Here is a 20,346-nt window from a genome sequence, read left to right as displayed (position 1 = left end):
GTAATCTAATAATCCCACCTTTAGGGCATCTTCTCATTGATTGGACTGAACTGAAATGAACTGAACTATACTAAATATTTTATAAGAGAAGGAAATTAGGAGCTGAATTAAACTGAAAATAAACTTATGAGAACGGGCCATTAGTCGGTCTTCCATAAATTTTGAATTTCAAACAATCTCACCTTTAGCCCCCATTTTATACTCGTATTAACAGTCGAACAATTACTAGTGCTATAATAATCCTAAATATAAATCAGGAATCAGGATAATAAAACAAACCTGAAAATTGAACCCGAAGATGAACCCAACCCAAATCTTAAACCTCCCTCTAAAACCAACCTGAACCGATCGAAACAAATCAAACAATCACAAAAAATGTTCACCAACGACAAACGGCAAGCAGAGAGAACAGGCAAATACGGCACACCAAGACAACAACACCTTCAACAACTCATCACCCAATTCCAAAACCCCACCATTTCCAACGAATCCAAAGAAAAAATCGTCGCTAATCTCGCCAACTTCTCCTACGATCCTTACAATTACGCCATTCTTCGAGACCTCAACGTTTTAGAGCTTTTCATCGACTGCTTAACTGAGCCTAATGAACGTCTCATTGAGTTTGCCGTCGGTGGAATCTGCAACGCCGTCGCTGACCCACAAAATGCTAAGATTGTTTGTGATTGCGGCGGTGTTGCGACGTTGATTGAGTGTCTTTCGAGTCCCGTGAGGAATACGGTTAAGTATTCGATTGCGGGTTTGTATTATTTAGTTGATTTGGTTGATTTGAAAGAGAAGGAGAATGTTGTGGATTTGATTGGGAAGTATTCTCAGGTTGATGGGTTTGCTAATCTTGCTCAGGCTTTGTTGGATAAAATTTCGGAAACATAAATTTGATGTGAGGTAATCCTTTTTCCTTTTTTTTGGTACTAGTAATTTCAATGGTTTATATTGTGTTAAAATTTTGATTTTGAATTTGAATTTTGTTATAATTTGATGAAATTGATGATGATTTTGTTGATTTAGGGTGTTAGAAATAGTGAGATTTTTGTGGGAAGTTTGATGATGTTAATTTGGTTTATTTTTTTTTTGTGCATTTTGATTTCTGGGTATGAGGAATTTATGTTCAAAAACTGTGGTGGTTTGTAACTTTGTACGTTATCGGTGGAATAAACTTGATTAGTGTGCAACAACAAAGCCTTACTCTCAAAATGATTTGGGGTTGGCTAACATGAATCGTCACAAGGAACTATACGATATAAAAAAATGGACATAACTAGACAATCAATTCTAATGGTTTGATAAAGGAAACATGATTAGTGTAAGTATGACTAATTTCAAGCTCGTTATGTCATATAAATTTTCATATCATAAAACAGAAACCTGAAATCCATTAGTGATGATGGTTCCTTAGTGGTGTTATTTTTGGTTTCCTAAAGTGTGATCAGTGAAGTGATTGGAAAATGGGATCAGTTTTGATGATTAAGCTTATGCTTGAATGAAGCTATTGATTCCATACTATGAATAGCTGGGGTTGCTGAGGGAAATGATCCATCTTTCTTTGTCATTTGCTCATTCCAATTCGTCCCCCTTTCTTGTTTATGGTTTTCAAAGTCTAGGTGATTAGCTACCTTTTAGCTGCTTCTACTTCCCCCTTCTCCAAGTTTAAAGAATGCTGTAAATCCATATCACGTGCTTAGTGTAATCATTACTTTTTTTTTATCGCATTGCAGCCAGTCTGCCATATGCTGAAACTTGAATAACTGTGGAACACTGCTGCAAGTTGCTTTTTAGACCTCTTTGTTGTATACTTGTCTAGGAAACGGGGCTTCTGGGATGTTAGCTAAGATGATTTTGTTGAATGCCATGGGTCGGAGGCCTTTTTGGGTATTTGAATATATTAAAACTGTGTGGAGAGTTTTGGTGATGCAATGGTACAATGGAATTAGGGATGCTGTAAAATGGATTCTTAGCTTGCACATCATAGATCTTTGTGTAGCTTAGCTGAAATACATCCGAATCTCTGTTGTAGGTTACTATATTTTGTTTACCGGTTACATCTATTGAAAGCATAGCTTATCATATTTACTTCAAAGGTAGGGCGGTTATGTCATGGCCCTTTACAACATAGCTTCCCTGCATATATTATAAACAACCAACTGCATAGAGGGAAACCATCAGTAAGCTGCAAACTTTGGACTTATTTCTTCTCATAATAATATTATAGTATTTAGGAACATCTCACAGATCACTAAATCCTCATCCCAAACTCATCTCGCCTAAGATCACATTTTTGGGTGCCACTTTTTCTTTTTTCTTCTTTTTTTCCTTCATTTTTAAATTTTTAATCCCTTAATCCAATTTTAAAAGGGTGGAATGAGAATTTATAGGTTTTAGTAGGCACTGTTGGGGCTAGATATTTGGTTCTTTGGAGTTTCTAATTCTGTATTTCTTTCTTTATTGGTGAGAATTGATAAGCTAGATCAGTTTTTGGATCATCTACGTAACTTGGGAAGAGGAAAAGAGAAGAAGGAGTTAATGGTGGAGACTACTTTGGAAGACACAAATATTGCCTGTATGAGAGATTTAGGGAAATTTGAACTTCATAAAAGGAAAAGTGGCCCCCCACCCCCCCCCCCCCACCCCAAAAAAAAAAAAGAAAAAAAAGAGAGGAGAATACCACTTGAAAATATGTGGTGGCTTGAATTTTGCCTGAAGATGCTTGCCCTTATGGAGTTATGGTTGACTCTTTGAATGGTGCTTGTGGGAGATGGGTGCAGAAAGGGGGTGGGGGGGGGGGGGGTAGTACTGGAGCTGTTATCCATTAGTGTTTAGCAGTCTGTTATGGGTTTTAAGTGTTACATAATACTGAGTGGCTGTTTACCTAGCTGTTTGTTATCTAACACACTAATAAATAGCTAAATATTCTATTTACTCTCATCAATCATGCTGACACTTGTGACTTGTCTCATCACCCCTCTCGCTCTCATATTTTTGTCACTTTGTTGAGAGCTCACGACTATGTCATTCTTAAACATAATAAGACCCTCTAAAAACAAATAAGATGAGGTGTTGGAAGTATGTTTGCATGACTTGTGCATTGATGGAAAGGAAGACCTTTTTCACAAGTGTTACTCCCTCCATGTTTTCTTTTCATTTATCCATTTTGACCTTTTTTAATGTTTACATGCTCCCCTTTGACTAATGTTAGTGATTCTCTTGAGGAGATCATAATCTAGGATCTTGTTAGAAATGTCTCAACGTATAGTCTCTAAATGTCAACTTTGTATGATTTTTACTTATTGATAATTAAAGATATTAATGGTCAAAGTTTCGTGCTGACAAGCGTAAAAAGTCAAAACAAGTAGATTAATAGATCTAATAGAAACGGAGGTAGTATTTTGAAACTTCATTAATTCATTTGCTTTAAGCTCTTGTTTGTATGCATGGTGTCTTATATTTTGTTTCTAAGAAGAGTTCTCATTCATTGGCGATAAATCCTTTTTATAGGATGGAGCTATTGGAAGCCTTTATGATTAGTCACAGCTGTGCGCTTGATGCCAATAGTGACTGATATCTTCAGAATATTAGTGACCAGGGAAAGAAGGGACAAAAAAACTACTGCTCTTCTTTTAGTTTTTTCCCAACAAACTAAATGGATTAAGCCAATAATGAATGTGATGAAGTGAATGTATATGGTGTTAGGCTCGAAGTGGATTAAATAGAAGAGAGATGATGCAAGATTACTGGATTGTTTTATTTTTGGTGTCTTCAAGAAAATTTCGAGCATGTTACGTTTCTGACATTACTGAAGCTTCAGCCTTATAGAGTGTGTTTGGAATGGATGATCTTTCTTCATTAATGTGTTTGTTTGATATGGAACTTGAAGGTTGTCATATATCGATATCAGCTTCACCTGTGATGAGAAGCAGAGAAGGGGAACTCTTGTTGCTGTAATGCATCAGCTCAAGAAAAATGTTAAGGAGTTTGTAAAGCAGTTCCTATCCAACAATATTCATCAGTAGATGAAGAAAAAATAAGTGCTAGCGAATCCTCAAGGAGAAGAACAATACATTATACTTGTTCAATCGTATACAATTATGAGATTGAAATTATTGAAGCTTTTGCCTTGAATAATGTAGGTTTAACTTATTAAAAAGATTTCCAGAGTCCTTCCTAATGCATTCGCATAAAATGGTTTTTATGAAGAAAATTACATATGTGTCATTTTTAACAAGTCATTGATCTATACTCTTAAGCAAGGAGGGAAGTATTTGGTTCATTTAAAATTAGCCGATAATTTTCACTTGTTAAAGATGGTTGATGTGTAATATAATTCAAACTTAGAAAATTAAAGAAAAGATGTCTGCATATATAAAACAAATACGAAATATTCATTAACATTACAACTTTTATCAAAATTGAACTGAACAAAATAATTCTAATTTAGGACCTGTTCTCATACGTTTATTTTCAGTTCATTTTAGTTCTAATAAGTTAAGTTCATTTCAGTCTAGCTCCTTATCTCCTTCTTTTATAAAATATTCATTCAGTTCAGCTCAGCTCTAATACGTTAAGTTCAGTTTAGCTGAGTTCAGTCAATGAGAACAGACCCTTAATCTATAAGGAATAGTAGTAAAAAGTCAATATTCAAATTGGTAACTTAATCGGGTCGGATTAGATTAGGTTGGGTTGGGTGATCGAGTTTTTAACATATGGAGTATACTTTATTTGCTTGATGTAAGACAGTAAGAGAGTCGACGTGGAGGAATATGTAACCTTCCTGAACTAATCATCTTCTTTCTTCTTCCCCACTCATTCAAATACCAAACTACCAATACCAGAAATCACTTCACAAAGCTCTGCTCTGCTACAACAATGGCGAAACTCCTTCATTCATCTCCTCGTTTCCACACAATCCACCGCCATAGCTTCCACCTTCTCTCCACTCTCTCTCCTCCACCTCCACTCCCTCTCTCTTCTCCCATTTTCTCTCCCTCCCACTTTCTCTCTCCTCCTCCTTCTCCCTCTTTCTCTCTCTCCTCCTCTCTTCGCCTCGCTCCGATTCTTCGTCGCCGCTATTTCAATTTCTCCACCAACGCTTTCGATTCCGATTCCAATTCCGATTCTAATTCTAAGGTTAAGGTTGAAGAAAAGCTTGATGAAGATTCTGTTAATGGCGCTCCTAAATCTGAGGAAGTTTTTCCTAGTGGTGAATTTGAATTCAAAGAATTTGGCGCTTGGAAGAGTTTTGTTGTTAAATGTCGGATGCTCATTGCTTTTCCTTGGCAACGGGTTAAGAAGAACAGTGTTTTCACCATCAAATTACGTGGCCAGGTTTATTTCTCCATCTTTTAATTATTTTTTTATTATTTTCTCAAGATTTCCTTTATATTAATTTCGGAATGAATGACAAAATCACGCGTTCATATAGTGTTGTTTAATTATTATTATTAAATGCTTAACTAGTTTTTGGGCTCGAGCAATGTCTCGAGTTATTACATGATCAATTATACTTAATGTGTTGATTTTTAGATTCTTGTGATGATATTTGTTTATGTTTTGTGAAGTTCAGATTTCTGATCAGTTGAAATCTCGGTTTTCGCAAGGGTTGTCTCTGCCACAAATATGTGAGAATTTTATAAAGGCAGCTTATGATCCTAGGATTTCTGGGGTTTATCTTCATATTGAATCTTTGAATTGTGGATGGGGTAAAGTTGAGGAAATTCGGAGGCATATTTTGGATTTCCGGAAGTCAGGTGAGCATATTGTGTCACATTCCTTGTGTTTGTGTTTATAATTCTTTGGTTTTCGATGCTGATAGTTTATTGCAACTAACAATGGATGGCAATTAGCACAATACATTAGGTGTTCGCTTCAGCTTGCTCGATTAGATGGCATTGACATAATGTTTAGGTGTTGATAAAGTTTAAAAAGTTAGGAGAAATTTTGGCCTTAGTTTGTTTTTTTGCAAATTATAAAAGGACTTGTATGGAAGTTAAGGAATAATTGGTATATGTTTCGCTAAGTACCAATTCCACGGAAATGGAACGTGTATGTCATATCTTTATATAATAATCAGGATGAATGTTGTGAATGATAGGACTTGTTTGGTTGCTCTTAGAGTCCTAGGATGGCTAGCAGCTGCACTGCAGCCTGTAAAGACCTTCCATGGACCTAGTGCTAACTTTGTTCTGACATTCATTCTTTCACCTTTACAGACCTTTATCATTTATGTAACTGCAGCCTGTAAAGACCTTCCATGGATCTCATGCGAACTTTGTGCTGATCATCTTCATTCTTTTGCCTTTAAAGACCTTCCACATTTATGTGATATGTTGCTTTTGCAGGAAAGTTTGTTGTGGGGTATCTTCCAACATGTGGAGAGAAAGAGTATTATCTAGCTTCTGCCTGTGAAGAGGTATATGCACCTCCAAGTGCTTATTTTCGGCTGTATGGTTTGACTGTTCAAGCATCATTTCTTGGAGGTATGTTTTGGTTGGCATTGCTTACTTTTTGTGCTCTAGAGTTGCAATTAATACTCTCTTGGGAACATCTTGCTCTAGTAGAATTCGTATATGATTGTCTGCATGTTGAGCATAAACCTTTTGCTAAAGAAAAATATATTGTTACAGTTCTTGTTTCAATCATTTTGTGGTATTCTAAGTTTTCGGTTGACAGTAGCTCTTCTTTGTGGGGGTTTTTTTTTTTTCATGAATATAGCTAGGATTATTTATTGTCATGCAATCATGCACTGTTTAGCATTGACAATTTAATCTCTGCATACAGGTATTTTTGAGAAAGTAGGTATTGAACCACAGGTTGAGAGGATTGGGAAGTTTAAAAGTGCTGGAGACCAGCTTACACGCAAATCTATATCTGAAGAAAATCGAGAGATGTTGACTACATTGCTTGATAATATCTATGGAAATTGGCTTGATAAAATTTCAGCTGCTAAAGGTGATTTGCCATTGTCTGCTTACACTTGATTATAAAAGCCATCTTAATCATGGGCTGACATGACAAAAAAATGCTTTACAGTTTCTGTACTGAAACTTCTGTACAGGAAAAAACAAAGATGATGTTGAGAAGTTCATCAATGAAGGAGTATACAAAATTGAAAGGCTTAAAGAGGAGGGATGGATAACAAATATTAATTACGATGATGAGGTATGAAACCACTCCTTATTAGAGACCTTTTTCTATAGACTTTAGAGTTCATGAAATAACACACATCTTTTTCTAGTTCATTATAATAGATTACCATCCCTCATAACACTTCATTTCCAGCTACATGTTAATCATCTTTTGCTTTTGATACCACAAATGACACACTTAGTCATGTTTATGTAGGTGGTTTCGATGTTGAAAGAAAGATTGGGGATTGAGAAGGAAAAGAAACTCCCCATGGTTGATTACAGGTATTTATTTTAGTATAAAGAAGAAAATATGTCATACATATGCATGTGTCACACTTATTAGAAAATATCTCTGTGAATTTTACTTGTGACATGGATGAAAGTGATTACGAGCTTTGCAAGTAGGTGAAATTGAGCTCATTTTTTTATGTCCTAGAATATGATTTCGAGTGGTTACGGTTTAAAAAATATAATGATTCCTTAAAAAACTTTGAAAAAGAGTGTGGCCATACATGGAAATTATCCCGATAATTTAATAAACTCTATAGTATATACTTGATTCTAAAGCCAAGAAATTAATTAACATTAGGTTAGATTTTCATTTCAGAATTTATCTATATCTTTCCACTGTTGGAGTAATGGGTAGGTGCTAAATCTAGTTTTATGTGGAGCAGTGGAGTTTAATCCATTTCCAAAGTTCCAAGTATGATTTTTTTTGGGAGGGTAAGATAGTTATTGTACTTGATCACCTCAAAACCAAGCTACCATTTACAAAGTCAAATGGGATGGACATGGACTTCCCTTCTCTCTCACAACAATTACAACACTAGCTAGTATCAGCACAAGCTATTTACCTGATTAAGCCACTGTTTATCTTACCTAGTTAATTACTTAGATTACTAGGAAGGATAACATAAAGGCACATCTCGATCTCAAGTTATTTACAATTGATCAAGCCTCTGTTTGCCTTCTTAGGTCTTCGCACACAATTCCCCCAAACAGCTCCAATTCTTACCTTCCAAATACATTACACACTTGCTGCTGTAAGAGCATTATAAAGTTTCCTTTAAAAATTTGTCCCTTTGAAGCTTGAGCTAACTTAGATGTATAATTTGCATAGATTATTTCCCCTCCAGTTCCTATGTGTCAATTCAAGCAAAACTGCCACTGGTAAAACAGATATACCTTAGTCTTCAAACATATGCCACAAAGAGGACAAAGATCATCACAGATGCTATAATTGCTAGGCTGACCTTAGTGCTCAATCTTTGCAGCCATAACAACCTGAAAGTGATTTTATGTTTTGGAATGCTTAACCTATTCCAAACCCACTTGGTCCATGTTCTTTTAAAAAAATATTTTTTTCAGCTTTCTAGTTAAATCTTATTTTAACCAGCTTCCTCTCAGTATTACAGCTTAGTTTAGTCCCTCCATTCACATTCAGTCAATCCAAAAGAATAGGGTCTTAGTTCATTGTTGAGAAGGAATTTGATCACTCAAGAAATTGTATCCCTGCTTCATTATGTAAGTGTTCTGTAACAATAATGCAACTAATTTTTTCATTAACATCCATTATACAATTAGAATCATCACCACATAGCCAAGCATCACTCATATTATGAGCAGTACTATTGAGCTATTACAATTACCTCTCCGAGGGTAGCTGAGTTATGGTCATAGACTATAGTCTATAATATAACTAAAGTAATTACCGCTGATATCATTATTTTCCACATGTCAACCTCTTATAAAAATTTTTTCCACCAAAACTAATTATGACATCATTTTTTTTCAACATAAATAAAAATTTGAAAATGTTAAATTAATTATACATTTTCCTAACAGATTTTATTCTACCTCCGATTTTTTAGTTGCAACTTTGGAATAATTTTATCTCTCAAATAATACCTCAAAGTTGCAACTAAAAAAGTCGGAGGTGGTATTTAAATTGACTAATTATGCAATTTCCATTAGAGAAACTAAAGGAAGGTTGTACTATTTATTTTCTTATAAACATTATCTTTTTCTCCTACTCCGTATATTTTATACATATTATATGAATTGGGGTTCCACTTTTTATTAATTTATCAATATATTAGATTTTGCTTAAATCATTTGTACTACGTACATATTACACACAAATAAGCTAAAAATATTGTTAAAAATGATGTTAAAACCGTGCATCGCACGAACCTAATCTAGTTATAAATAAAATTACATTCGTACCCAGTTTTATATGCAAATGAAATTACTGATTAGTCTTGTATCTATCATAAACATCAAACATGTAGGGATTTAAATCAGCCAAATCCAAGATTTTATTGTCAGTTTACCATTATTTTCTTGTGAAATTACTACAAAGAATTGGTACAGTTGACTAAATTGGTACAATATTTTGTTATTTCGATATGATATTTAGGTTGTTTTATTCAGAAATTAAACTGTTAGAATGGGCTGAAGTGCATCTAAACATACTGAATGGCATTTCACCATAATTGTTCTGCTTATCTCAATTTATCAGTGTTACTTATAATTATTGTTGGCTTATTGGCTGTACTAGAGAATTATGTGAATTTGGTGCTTGTCTGCTATAAGGATATCAAATGTTATTCTTGTTTCTCTATGAAGCATGGCTTTTCTGGAAGTCAACTGGTTTTTACCTTTTTCATGAATTATTGCTGTCTTAAGAAAGTCAAATATTGTGAAAGTGCAAAAGGGGAGATTAGACCTCTATATTTTCCAGTGATCTATGTAGGACATTTGGAATAAAATCTATGACAACCGTGCATTTACAGACGATACTCTGGAGTGAAAAAATGGACCCTGGAATTATCTGGAGGAAAAGAGAGGATTGCAGTCATAAGAGCCTCTGGAAGCATCAGTCGTGTTCGTGGCCCTTTAAGTTCGTCTACATCAGGCATAGTTGCAGAACAGCTAATCGAGAAAATACGTAGTGTAAGAGGTATGTCTTATATTCTTTGTCTGATTTGTTTATCCGTATCAAGTATGCATTATTGAATTTCTTCAATGGGTTTACTTTTGTAATTGTTGCATAAATCAGAATAGGTAGTGTTCCAGAAGATAAAAATTAAGCTTTCATCTATCAATCTGTCATACCTTATATAGTTTTTTCCTTATTGATAAGTTAGCAAATGTCCAGGAAGCAGTGCTGGTGATGAACTGAATATAGCCTAACATGGCTGTAAGATTAGTTGTATCCTTAGTAGTGTGATGATGTCCTCTAAATTTCTACAAAGTAATTGTTAATTTTTTTTCTCAAGAATGACCAGTTTGTTTGTTTGTATTAATGTTGGAATTTCTGTCCAGAATCCAAAAGATATAAAGCTGCAATAATTCGAATTGACAGTCCTGGAGGTGATGCTCTTGCTTCAGATCTGTAAGTGTATCCTATTCTTACATACAGTATATTTGAATGCATGGTTATATTTTAATTCACTTTTTTTTTTTCTTTTGTTACTCTTGGATTCTTAATTACCCATATGTATCACACTAGAAGCCAGCTATGTTAATCAGCATCTTCTTTTTCACTGTACATAACCGTGTCGGACATGCCATGTCTGAGCAACGTAGGAAACCAGGGTTAGGTCATCATAATTTCTAGTGAATGTATGCATAGTTGGCCTCTTGGAAAATCTTTTGCTGTATAATGTACTGTGATGCCAGATGAAGTGATGAATATTTCTTAGCTTATCACCTAGGAAGTTGGCATCATGCTGTTTTTTTCATTTTATTTTTATTTTTTGGGTGTAAAGAGAGCCACAAGGGAAAATGACATTCAACATTTATTGTTTTAACACACAAATCAAGTTGGTAGATTGAAGACACAGGCACGCTTTATATGGTTCCTTAAAATGTTGGAAAAAAACAGTTAGAGGTTGAATTTTTTTCATTGAACGACAATATGAAATTATCTAAATAGTTGAAAAAACATGCAAGTTTCTATTTAGATGGAACTCATGGAAGAGTTCCACAATGACAATATGTAAAGTTTAAAGTATAATCTAAAAAATGGATACCAAAACTATTAAAATTCTGAAGTTGAAGAGGATGATTTGGTTTGTCAATTCATTTCTAGATAGTGGTGAAGTGTGATGTAACAGATGCGACATACTGCTTTGACACTGCAGACTTTAACAATATTATGACCTTAATCATGAATAAATTTTCATATGAAAAAAGGCCCAGAAAATAATATATATTAATATGATCACAGTTTTACGTGGCATTAATGGATAATCACTTGTCAAATATGTTCAGGATGTGGCGGGAGATAAGACTTTTGGCTGCCGAAAAACCTGTTATTGCATCAATGGGTGATGTTGCAGCTAGTGGGGGATATTACATGGCGATGGGAGCAGTGACTATAGTTGCAGAAAATCTTACTTTGACTGGTTCAATTGGAGTTGTCACAGGTTAGACTTTTGTATCACTTGTCCATCAATAGGCTTCAGTAAATGACTCCTGTATCACGTGTCTCATCAGTAGTTGATAGTTCAATACTCAGTTAATCCTTTATGCACTGGGGATCACCGCAAGTTACTCCCTTCAACACTGTACTTGTTGCAGCTGATTTTTTTAGTGATATATTTGAAATAGGAGGAAGCAATTCCTTAGTGGCCTGACATAGTATGTGGAGTAGTCCTAAATAGTAAATGATGCATTGTAAGTTGCATAGAATTGGTACAGAATTATTGGAGTTAGGAGGTTGATGACCATCACATTGTATAATTGTACAGCTGACTTGACCTTTCTTTTCTTCTGGTATTGACCTTCTTCTTCTTGCTTCACAAAGAAAGGGCATAATCTTTACTTTCTTGGAAAGGTGGGTCTCATGGATCTGAACCAGAGTACTCTATGCCAAAATGGGATAATTTACAACACCAAGTCTCACCCTTTGATTTCTTCTTTTGCCTTTGCTAATAATATATAGATTCCAGATTCAATCATGGCTTTAAATCTCGGATGCGGTTGCGATTGTGGTAACGTCACGTAACCACTTTCACAGGCAATGCGGCTATTGCGGCCTAATATTTCGGTTTTGGCAAGCTCAAAATCCTTCACAATGCAGCTGAGACTTAATGTCATGGATCCAATATATAAGCTTTGCAAACATTTCTATCATCTAATATTGTGCATAATTTTAGCTGAAAAGGCTATAATGATTAATAACCATTAGGCAATTCATTGGTTGTTTCAAATATATAAAAAAAAGGAAAAATTTGGCAATTCATTGGTTAGGCTTGTGAGTGATAAATTTATGTTTTGCTTTAACTTCTTCATGCTTATACTTCTCTTTTCTGAAGAATGAGTTTTGAACTGTATCTATTTGCTCCTGAACAAAACAAAAATAAAATAAATGCAATGAATTATTTATTATTATTATTATTATTATTATTATTATTATTATTATTATTATTTATTTTTTATTTTTTTGTTGTTGTTTCACAGCAGTGAACATATCTTATGGATCAAATCAAATGTTCATGTGATGCTTGAGCTGATAGATGCTAGAATCTATAGCACACTTAGATAATTACTCAATGTGTCCTTAGCTGTAACATGAAATGCACCTAATAATGTAGTTTTGTTTGATAGGGAAGTTCAATTTGGGAAAGCTGTATGAAAAGATTGGATTCAATAAGGAGATCATATCAAGGGGAAAGTTTGCTGAGCTCACTGCGGCAGAGCAGCGATCTTTCAGGTGAAAGTTCTTGTCTTGCATGCTTGGGCAAGGTTTCCTAAAATGAACTACGTCTACAGATCACTAGGAAGTAGGAACTAGCATGTACTTTGTGCTCTACATCATGCTACAAAAGTACTCGCTAGAATAATGACAGATTTATTTTACATCTGATATGATCATTTACAACTTTACAAGATATATGTTTTGCATATAAGTGCTTGCAGATAATTCCATGATAAAATACATTATTTATACTTCGGGGCATATTATCTGATGAATGACAAGGTTTTGTAAAAATTCCCGAAAAAAAAAAAAACACTCTTGGCAATAGAAGTCAATAACTTTGACAATTAATCTTCAGATTGTTGGGTTCTCAAAATCAAAAGTGAATTTTTGCTATGTTAAGGGTAAATTAATTTTAGATCTTCCCTCATTTAGCATCAAAGAGCAAACTTTCACTGATAGCTACAATCTTAGTAACATTTGATTTGTTTCTCATTCTAAATGCAAATTTGTTATAGGCCGGAAGAAGCAGAGCTTTTTGCAAAGTCTGCCCAGCATGCTTATACACAATTTCGAGATAAAGCAGCCTATTCAAGATCAATGCCTGTAATTTTTCTATTACTAACCTTTTATTTTATTTTATTTTTATTTTAACATGAATTATTTGAATTTTACACTATCAATACAGATTATTGATTGATTTATTCATTTATGTATAGGTAGATAAGATGGAAGAAAATGCACAAGGAAGAGTCTGGACCGGAAGTGATGCTGCTTCTCGAGGACTTGTTGATGCTTTAGGTGGAATGGGCCGTGCAGTTGCCATAGCAAAGCAAAAGGCTAACATTCCCCAAGAGCAACCGGTATTTCCTTTCTATTTTATGGCTCATACCTCTCTAATGTTTGGTGTTAATTTTACTCCAACTCTTTCTTTCTATTTGTGCTGTGGCACTTTTCTGCCTTTTGCATTCAAAATTTCTTTCATAGTTCTTAATTATTGCCATCTCTGTTAATTCTCACTCGTGTGATAGGTATGCTTTGTTGATGCCTTGTTGAGATAATGCCATGTATTATTGAATAACACTGCATTTATTGAAATACCACATCTTTATGGACCATGGCTACAATAGTACAATGTCTTGAATTGCAATAGTAGGTGCTAGTGCCAAGTTAAATGTCACTCCAAATTTGAGGAAGACATTTTTGTCAAAGATGTGGCCGTACTCTAGGGAAGTAAGGCTTGTAAGCTTGGCAGACCACCAGTCCTATTTGTAGGTCAACACAACCAAATGATAATGTGCTTCCAAATACAATTACTCCGTCTCTAAAAGTTCTTCATGATGAACTTTTTGTGAACTCTTTATTCTGTGCCCGTCTCATTGTTTATGCTGATAATGATGCAGGTGACATGGTTGAAGTGTCAAGACCATCCCTTCGTTGCCAGAGATTTTGAGTGGCATAGGGGGTACTATTGTTGGGGTGGACAGAACTCTAAAAATACTACTTGAAGAGTTGACATCTATGGAGGGAATCCAGGCAAGAAATGGATGGGATCATCTTTGAGAAACTGGGCGAAGCATCGAATGCAAATCCTATCATAAATATACTGAAGGACTATTTAGGCTCTCTTTGAAGGTAAAGACCTCATATTAAAACTCAATCCCGACTGAGCTCTAGGATCAGCCATCTCTTCTTTAGACCAAAGTGTTACATGAAATCATTTACATTAAAAAATTAAAGAAAAAAAAGAAAGTGTAAAGCTACCTGCCATAACAATCCAATTATAGATACACCACAGCTTCTGAAAATTGCACTTGTGATAGAAATTTTTACTGGAACTTGCTTGTATTGTATTATAGCAAGAGGGTAATACGATATTTTTCACTGTGTTGCATTCTTTTAACCGCGATTGTCATCTGACTTGTACTGCTGTGTTCATTAATCATATTGTACTTCTATTGTTTATGGAGCATGTGTATGTTATGGGAAAAATTAGAACCCTAAGACCATGTAAATCATACGATTGCCGATTGGATCTAAGTTGTATCTCACATGAATAGCTTCTTTATTCTCTTAAGGTTTACATTTGCAATTCTCGTAAATTTACATTGATTCCTATTCAAGCATATATACAGTTAAAAACTTTAAATTATCATAAAATTATAGATGTGACTGTCTTCAAGAGTTCATATTTATCTACATGTATATAAACATATAATAGTAGTAATTTTTTTAATTTATGTATTTTTAAAAATAAAATGTTTATACTTATAGGTAGGTAGATAGATAGTCTTTCTTTGAATGGTATATCCTTGAATGTTTCCAATACATCAAAAGCATTATACTCCGTTGCATATAAGGCTGACGTTCTACGTGTCTAAGAGCAACTCGCCAACTCTAATAGCGAGCTAATTGTCAAATTCTTGCCGTTCTATATAAGCTTTTAAAGATAATTATCTTTCTAGTTAGATTGATCCTCAATGGTAATATTCAAGTACGAGTACAAAATAAAACTGAGACGGAGTACGCAGAAGGGAAAAATAAACAAACACCTTTCATATACACCCGGAATCAATGTATAATAAACTTCAGTCCTCAAAATTGACAATCTTGTACTGTTCTGAATTCATCAGTCCAAATCTTCCCTTGGCTTCGTTTGTGCAATACTAAGTTTTCCACATAAACTTCAGAAGATTTACTGTTATGATCAGTATAATTTTCCAAATGTTGTATCTGATGAGTTCTAAAATTATATGAATACACTTTACCCTTTTTAAGTACCAAAAATGTATTCTTCTCAGCATTGAAAATCTCCATAAAAAACTTCTTGTAAGAAACTGATCAGCCTCTAAATTTGTATCTCCGGTATACCACAATCGCCATGATCTCTCTCCGCCATCCTTGACCAAAACCCATATGCAGATTCGCATTGAACATACACTAAAAGCTGCAATTGACTCACCGAGGTGAACAGAAATTTAAGGCTATCTTTTTGTTTAAGAGCATCAGGGAAATCCGTAATGCTAAATTCCTCGGAATCAAAATCGAACGATACAAGATGAATCCTTGATACGGGTGGTTTAGAATAATCCTGATCAAATCCTAACCAGTGGGTAGCACTCTTGGAATAATAGTACCATATCTTCGAATGTGAGCTTCATCAAATAACCCATTCCAAAGGCGATCATAAAACTGCAATCGAAACCTCGGAATTCCATCGACACCCAAAAGCAACTATCTTATGATCATTAGTAGACGAAGCAAAACCGGGGTAATAAAGTATGGTATATCCCATCGAAATAAAAGGACAAGGTGGAATTACCAACGATTTTCGAATACAAGGATTGTAAAATACGAACTCATCTTCAGTTTCTTGTAACAAAATCAGTCCAAAACAATTGTTGTATGAATTGCAATGATCCTTTTGAGTGCTGAAAACTTTATCAATTTTCTTGAATGCGTCGATACTATAAAGGGTAAATTCAGTCTCCTTTTTGGCTATCAAAGACTTGCGTTTCTTGTTGTAAATGTGAAGATGAGTAACAATGAAATCCGAGGAATCAATCAATGAACACCAGCTTTTACAAACACATCTGAATCTCATTAGGCTTTTCGCCGGCAGCCTTGCTAAGATCTCCGTCCAAAATCCATCGCTAAATCCACTAATGCTTCCGCCATTGATTAAGAATTTGAAGGTGATAAATTGAATCAAAGGGTTTTGTGTTGTGTACAAGTGTATAACCTACAGTTAATATACAGTGTACCAATATATAGAGAGAGCTTTATGTTAAACTAACACGTTCTGAAACCCTAATTATAGTAGTATTAGGTTTCTTGTTTAGAGTTATACTCTTATATCAAAATTACTATTTATATCAAAATTATACCTATACTCTTATATTCTTATTACTTGAAGAAAAACAGGTCAATCATGATAGTTATATACTCCCTCCGTTTTTAAATTCTTACTCAATTCTTCATGCGCGGAGTATTAGGAGAAATTAGAGTAAGTAATAAAATATTGAAGTAGTTAGGTGGAAGAATTAAAAAATTATAAAAATCTAAAGTAGTGAAGAAAATTAGAGGGAGAGAATATGAAATTAATAAAATATGATTTATATTGAATTCACTAGGTCAGAGAAATCAATTAAATATTGTAATTTTTTTTTCTTGTCAAAAAAAAATAAGGAAATGGAGCAAGTATTTAAAAACGGCGGAAAGAGGAAAGTGGAGCAAGTATTTAAAAACGGAGGGAGTAATATTTCAATCGATAACTACAAAATTTTCATTATTTATTGGAATCAACACATTCAACTTGTCATATAGCTCGCCTTTCAAAGAAATTTTTTTGCCAAATAGCTCATACAGGAGTACTTAGTTATTTATGAGAGAAAAAAAAAATTAGACACTGAACTGAATTTAAGTTGAACCGAACAAGTTCTGTCTCGCAAGAACGGAATTATCCTATACAAATATTGAAATACTCAGTATAAATATAACTTTAAAAGCAGCAAAGCATATGTTAAAAATGGCCTTATCATTCTCATCATCACATTTTCCTTAAACTTAGACACCTTCAACCACACCTAAAAAATTACAATCTTAGTAATAAACCAGTTTCTCGTTATATATATATATATATAAAAATAAAATAAAATAAAAAAAAAGAAAGAAAAGAAAAAGAGGTTAATATCTTTAAACACGGTTCCTGAGCTTGAGTAACATAGGCTACATGGTCTTACTTAGAACGTAACATCTTACGCAAATTAAAATAGAATTTTTTTACAAATAGATTAATCCAAAATCCAAATTGTTTCATTACCAAAAGAATATGTAAACAACATTTTTATGATCGAAATCTAGTCACAGAGCAAAGTATCAAATGACTATACATGTAACAAGCTAGAATTTGTCAAAAAAAAAAAAAAAAAAAAAAAAAAAAAAAAAGAAGAAGGTAGTAACAGAAATTAAAGCTACAACCTACAAAGAATCATATGAACTAGTTCTTTTAGTTCCAACATTCCACGAAACATCAACGCCGATGATATAAACATGACTAGGATGCAATGCTCCAATTCTTCTTGTATCCTTCACAATAGGCTTAGGAATCGATCCACCACCATCTACGATCTTTTTCTCCATCTACAAATAAACACCACATTAATTAAGCTCGTAGTTGTTACATCGTCCCAACCAATTTTATATAAGCACACGTAATATTAAACATAATTAATCGAAAGAACCCTTCATAGATATAACTGTTCTCTCATATATATGATCACTTGATTTACATAATAAACTCATACATGTAACGATTTTTTTTCGAACATCCATCAATAAATTATGCAACTACCCATAATAATAATCATTGAATAATTTTTTTTTTTGATGCAATATAATCATTGAATAATGACTTGATCACAAAATCAACATACAAATTTAACTAAACTTGGAAATTATTGAATAATTGTGCTCACCTCCATTATGGGTTCCAATCTGCTCTTCAGTGAGTTGAATTCATTCTTTGCTTTATTGCTTTCTAAACACCTATTATAATAAAATTGTGTAAATTTTCAACAACTTTCATCAAATCTTCATAATATTTTGATACAACGAATTACATTACATAATATACAAAGCATACTTTTCCATATTCCTCTCCTTATAATAATCTCGTACTTTTTTTAATGCACCACGTAGAGAATACAGCCTACTGCACCAACACTGCATAATTTGAACCACAAAATCTAAGCCATAATAAATTAGAATAACAAGAATATTAATCACTAGTAATTTCTTTATTTATAAAATTATAATCACTTATTTTAATTCTATATATATATATTTACGATAGATCAAATACAATATCAACTCTATCAAATTGAATTTTATATTTTTATTTTTTTAAATGAGAGTGAGTAAGACTAATTAATCACCTGGAACTATCAAGTGTAGTATTAATAAACCTCATAGTTCTTGCAATTTCCGGGTCAATATGAAAATCAAAATTCATATTGTCATTTAGCTCTTGTCTGCAAAAATTCAATGCAGAAGAATAAATTATTAGTAAGAAATAATATTTAGTAATGAAAGAAGAGATAATTATGTAACAAAATTAATGAGAGAAACATTACACAAATTCAGCCAAATTATCGAGTCGTCTCGTAACATCTCTTAGTGCAACATTCAGATTATGAGCTTCATATTTTGGATTGATTTCCGTTATCAGAATATACTGTTTTCCATTGCATACAAACATATATAACACAAGATTATAAAGCTTAATTAGAGAGAAAATCTTAATTAGAGAAAGAAAAAATTAGAGTTATTAATTAATACCTCATCCATCAAGGTGCTAGTGTAATCAACATATTCAAATTGATATTGAGCAACTTTGGTACCCGTTTCTGCAAACATATATTAGCCTTTTTTATTAAATAAATCGCGAATTTGTTTACACATTATTAGTCCAATATTATGACTATATATATATATAAGGAAATACATTAACCTCATTGATTGGTAGCTTAGGAGTTGACCCATCATCTTGTACGATTCGATTCTCCATCTACAATGTAAAATCGTTACAAACACTATATCAGAAGTAAGTTCACGTAGTCATGTTATTACATAGACCCGACATAAGTTGTCACTTAGTCCCGACCCTCAATTCTTATCGTGATCGATTATGAAAAATTCAGTCTACTCACCCCTAATAAGGTTTCTAGATTGGACTTCAACTGGCTGTATGACATTCTCGTTCGTTCCAAGCACCTTAAGCAACTGTATACGTACAATAAATCGTATATTCAACAAATTTAATTAATTTCATCAAAATTAATTAATTAATTAAAATACCAAGTAAAAAAATGCAGAATAATACCCTTCTTTGTCCTTCGCATGAGAATTAATTCGAAATTGAACATTCACTAAGAATACGTTCTGCACCGATGCTGCGTTACAAAAAATGTTAGCTTTTCATAAATAATGAGACCTGAAATTGAATCCCGACTATATCTCACTATCGTTACGACTCTCTTGACGTACAATAACCTCTAACGTAGAATTTTTCACCAATGGTATATATTCAGAGTATTTATTTAATACTATAATTTATTAAATTCAAGAATTATGTAGATTAACATTAACAAAAATCGATCATAATGTATAATAAATTAATATTTCTTGTTACCAAACAATTACACTATGAATATGAACGGTAATCTTGATTAATTAACAACCCATTTAATTAAAAATGAGAAAGAGAGATTAATTACGTAGAATTGCTGTCCTTAAACCCATGAAGAATTCGATCAAGATTCGAGAAGTATACATTTTCTTGTTCCCTACATTATGAACAAAACAAGATAATTAGTTAATTAATTAACGAACAATTATTAATTAATTAGACTAAAAATGATTAATACGAAAAAGAGAGAAAACTAACAGAATTTGAGCCAAATTATCGAGATGTTCTTGAGTAGATTGAAAGAATTCATA

The 20,346-nt window shown here is 33.4% G+C and overlaps 1 protein-coding gene and 1 pseudogene across 1 annotated transcript; both read left to right on the top strand.

The window, feature by feature from the left end:
* The first annotated feature begins 129 nt into the window (after window positions 1-129).
* LOC110726077 lies at window positions 130-4,161 on the top strand (annotated as a pseudogene).
* Window positions 4,162-4,569: 408 nt separating this feature from the next.
* Window positions 4,570-14,409, top strand: LOC110726127 (serine protease SPPA, chloroplastic-like). The gene is made up of 13 exons (XM_021905593.1): window positions 4,570-5,337; window positions 5,576-5,759; window positions 6,351-6,488; window positions 6,790-6,960; window positions 7,067-7,170; window positions 7,354-7,421; window positions 9,935-10,101; window positions 10,467-10,536; window positions 11,418-11,572; window positions 12,756-12,861; window positions 13,365-13,452; window positions 13,566-13,786; window positions 14,265-14,409. Exons 1-13 carry the CDS (start codon window positions 4,879-4,881, stop codon window positions 14,407-14,409), a joined length of 2,076 nt encoding a protein of 691 aa, XP_021761285.1. The 5' UTR covers window positions 4,570-4,878.
* Window positions 14,410-20,346: the final 5,937 nt, after the last annotated feature.

Source organism: Chenopodium quinoa, unplaced genomic scaffold (genome assembly GCF_001683475.1).
Source record: "Chenopodium quinoa cultivar QQ74 unplaced genomic scaffold, ASM168347v1, whole genome shotgun sequence".
NCBI classification, from domain to species: domain Eukaryota; kingdom Viridiplantae; phylum Streptophyta; class Magnoliopsida; order Caryophyllales; family Amaranthaceae; genus Chenopodium; species Chenopodium quinoa.
Note: the sequence above shows the minus strand (reverse complement) of the source record. Positions and strands in the feature narration are given on the sequence as shown.

Bases quoted from the DNA above. Each gene is read 5' to 3' on its own strand.
- LOC110726127 (XM_021905593.1), top strand. From the start codon at position 4,879: ATGGCGAAACTCCTTCATTCATCTCCTCGTTTCCACACAATCCACCGC. The intron at 10,537-11,417 runs GTAAGTGTATCC...AAATATGTTCAG, and splicing joins GATGCTCTTGCTTCAGATCT to GATGTGGCGGGAGATAAGAC. The intron at 13,787-14,264 runs GTGCTGTGGCAC...ACATGGTTGAAG, and splicing joins CCAACTCTTTCTTTCTATTT to TGTCAAGACCATCCCTTCGT.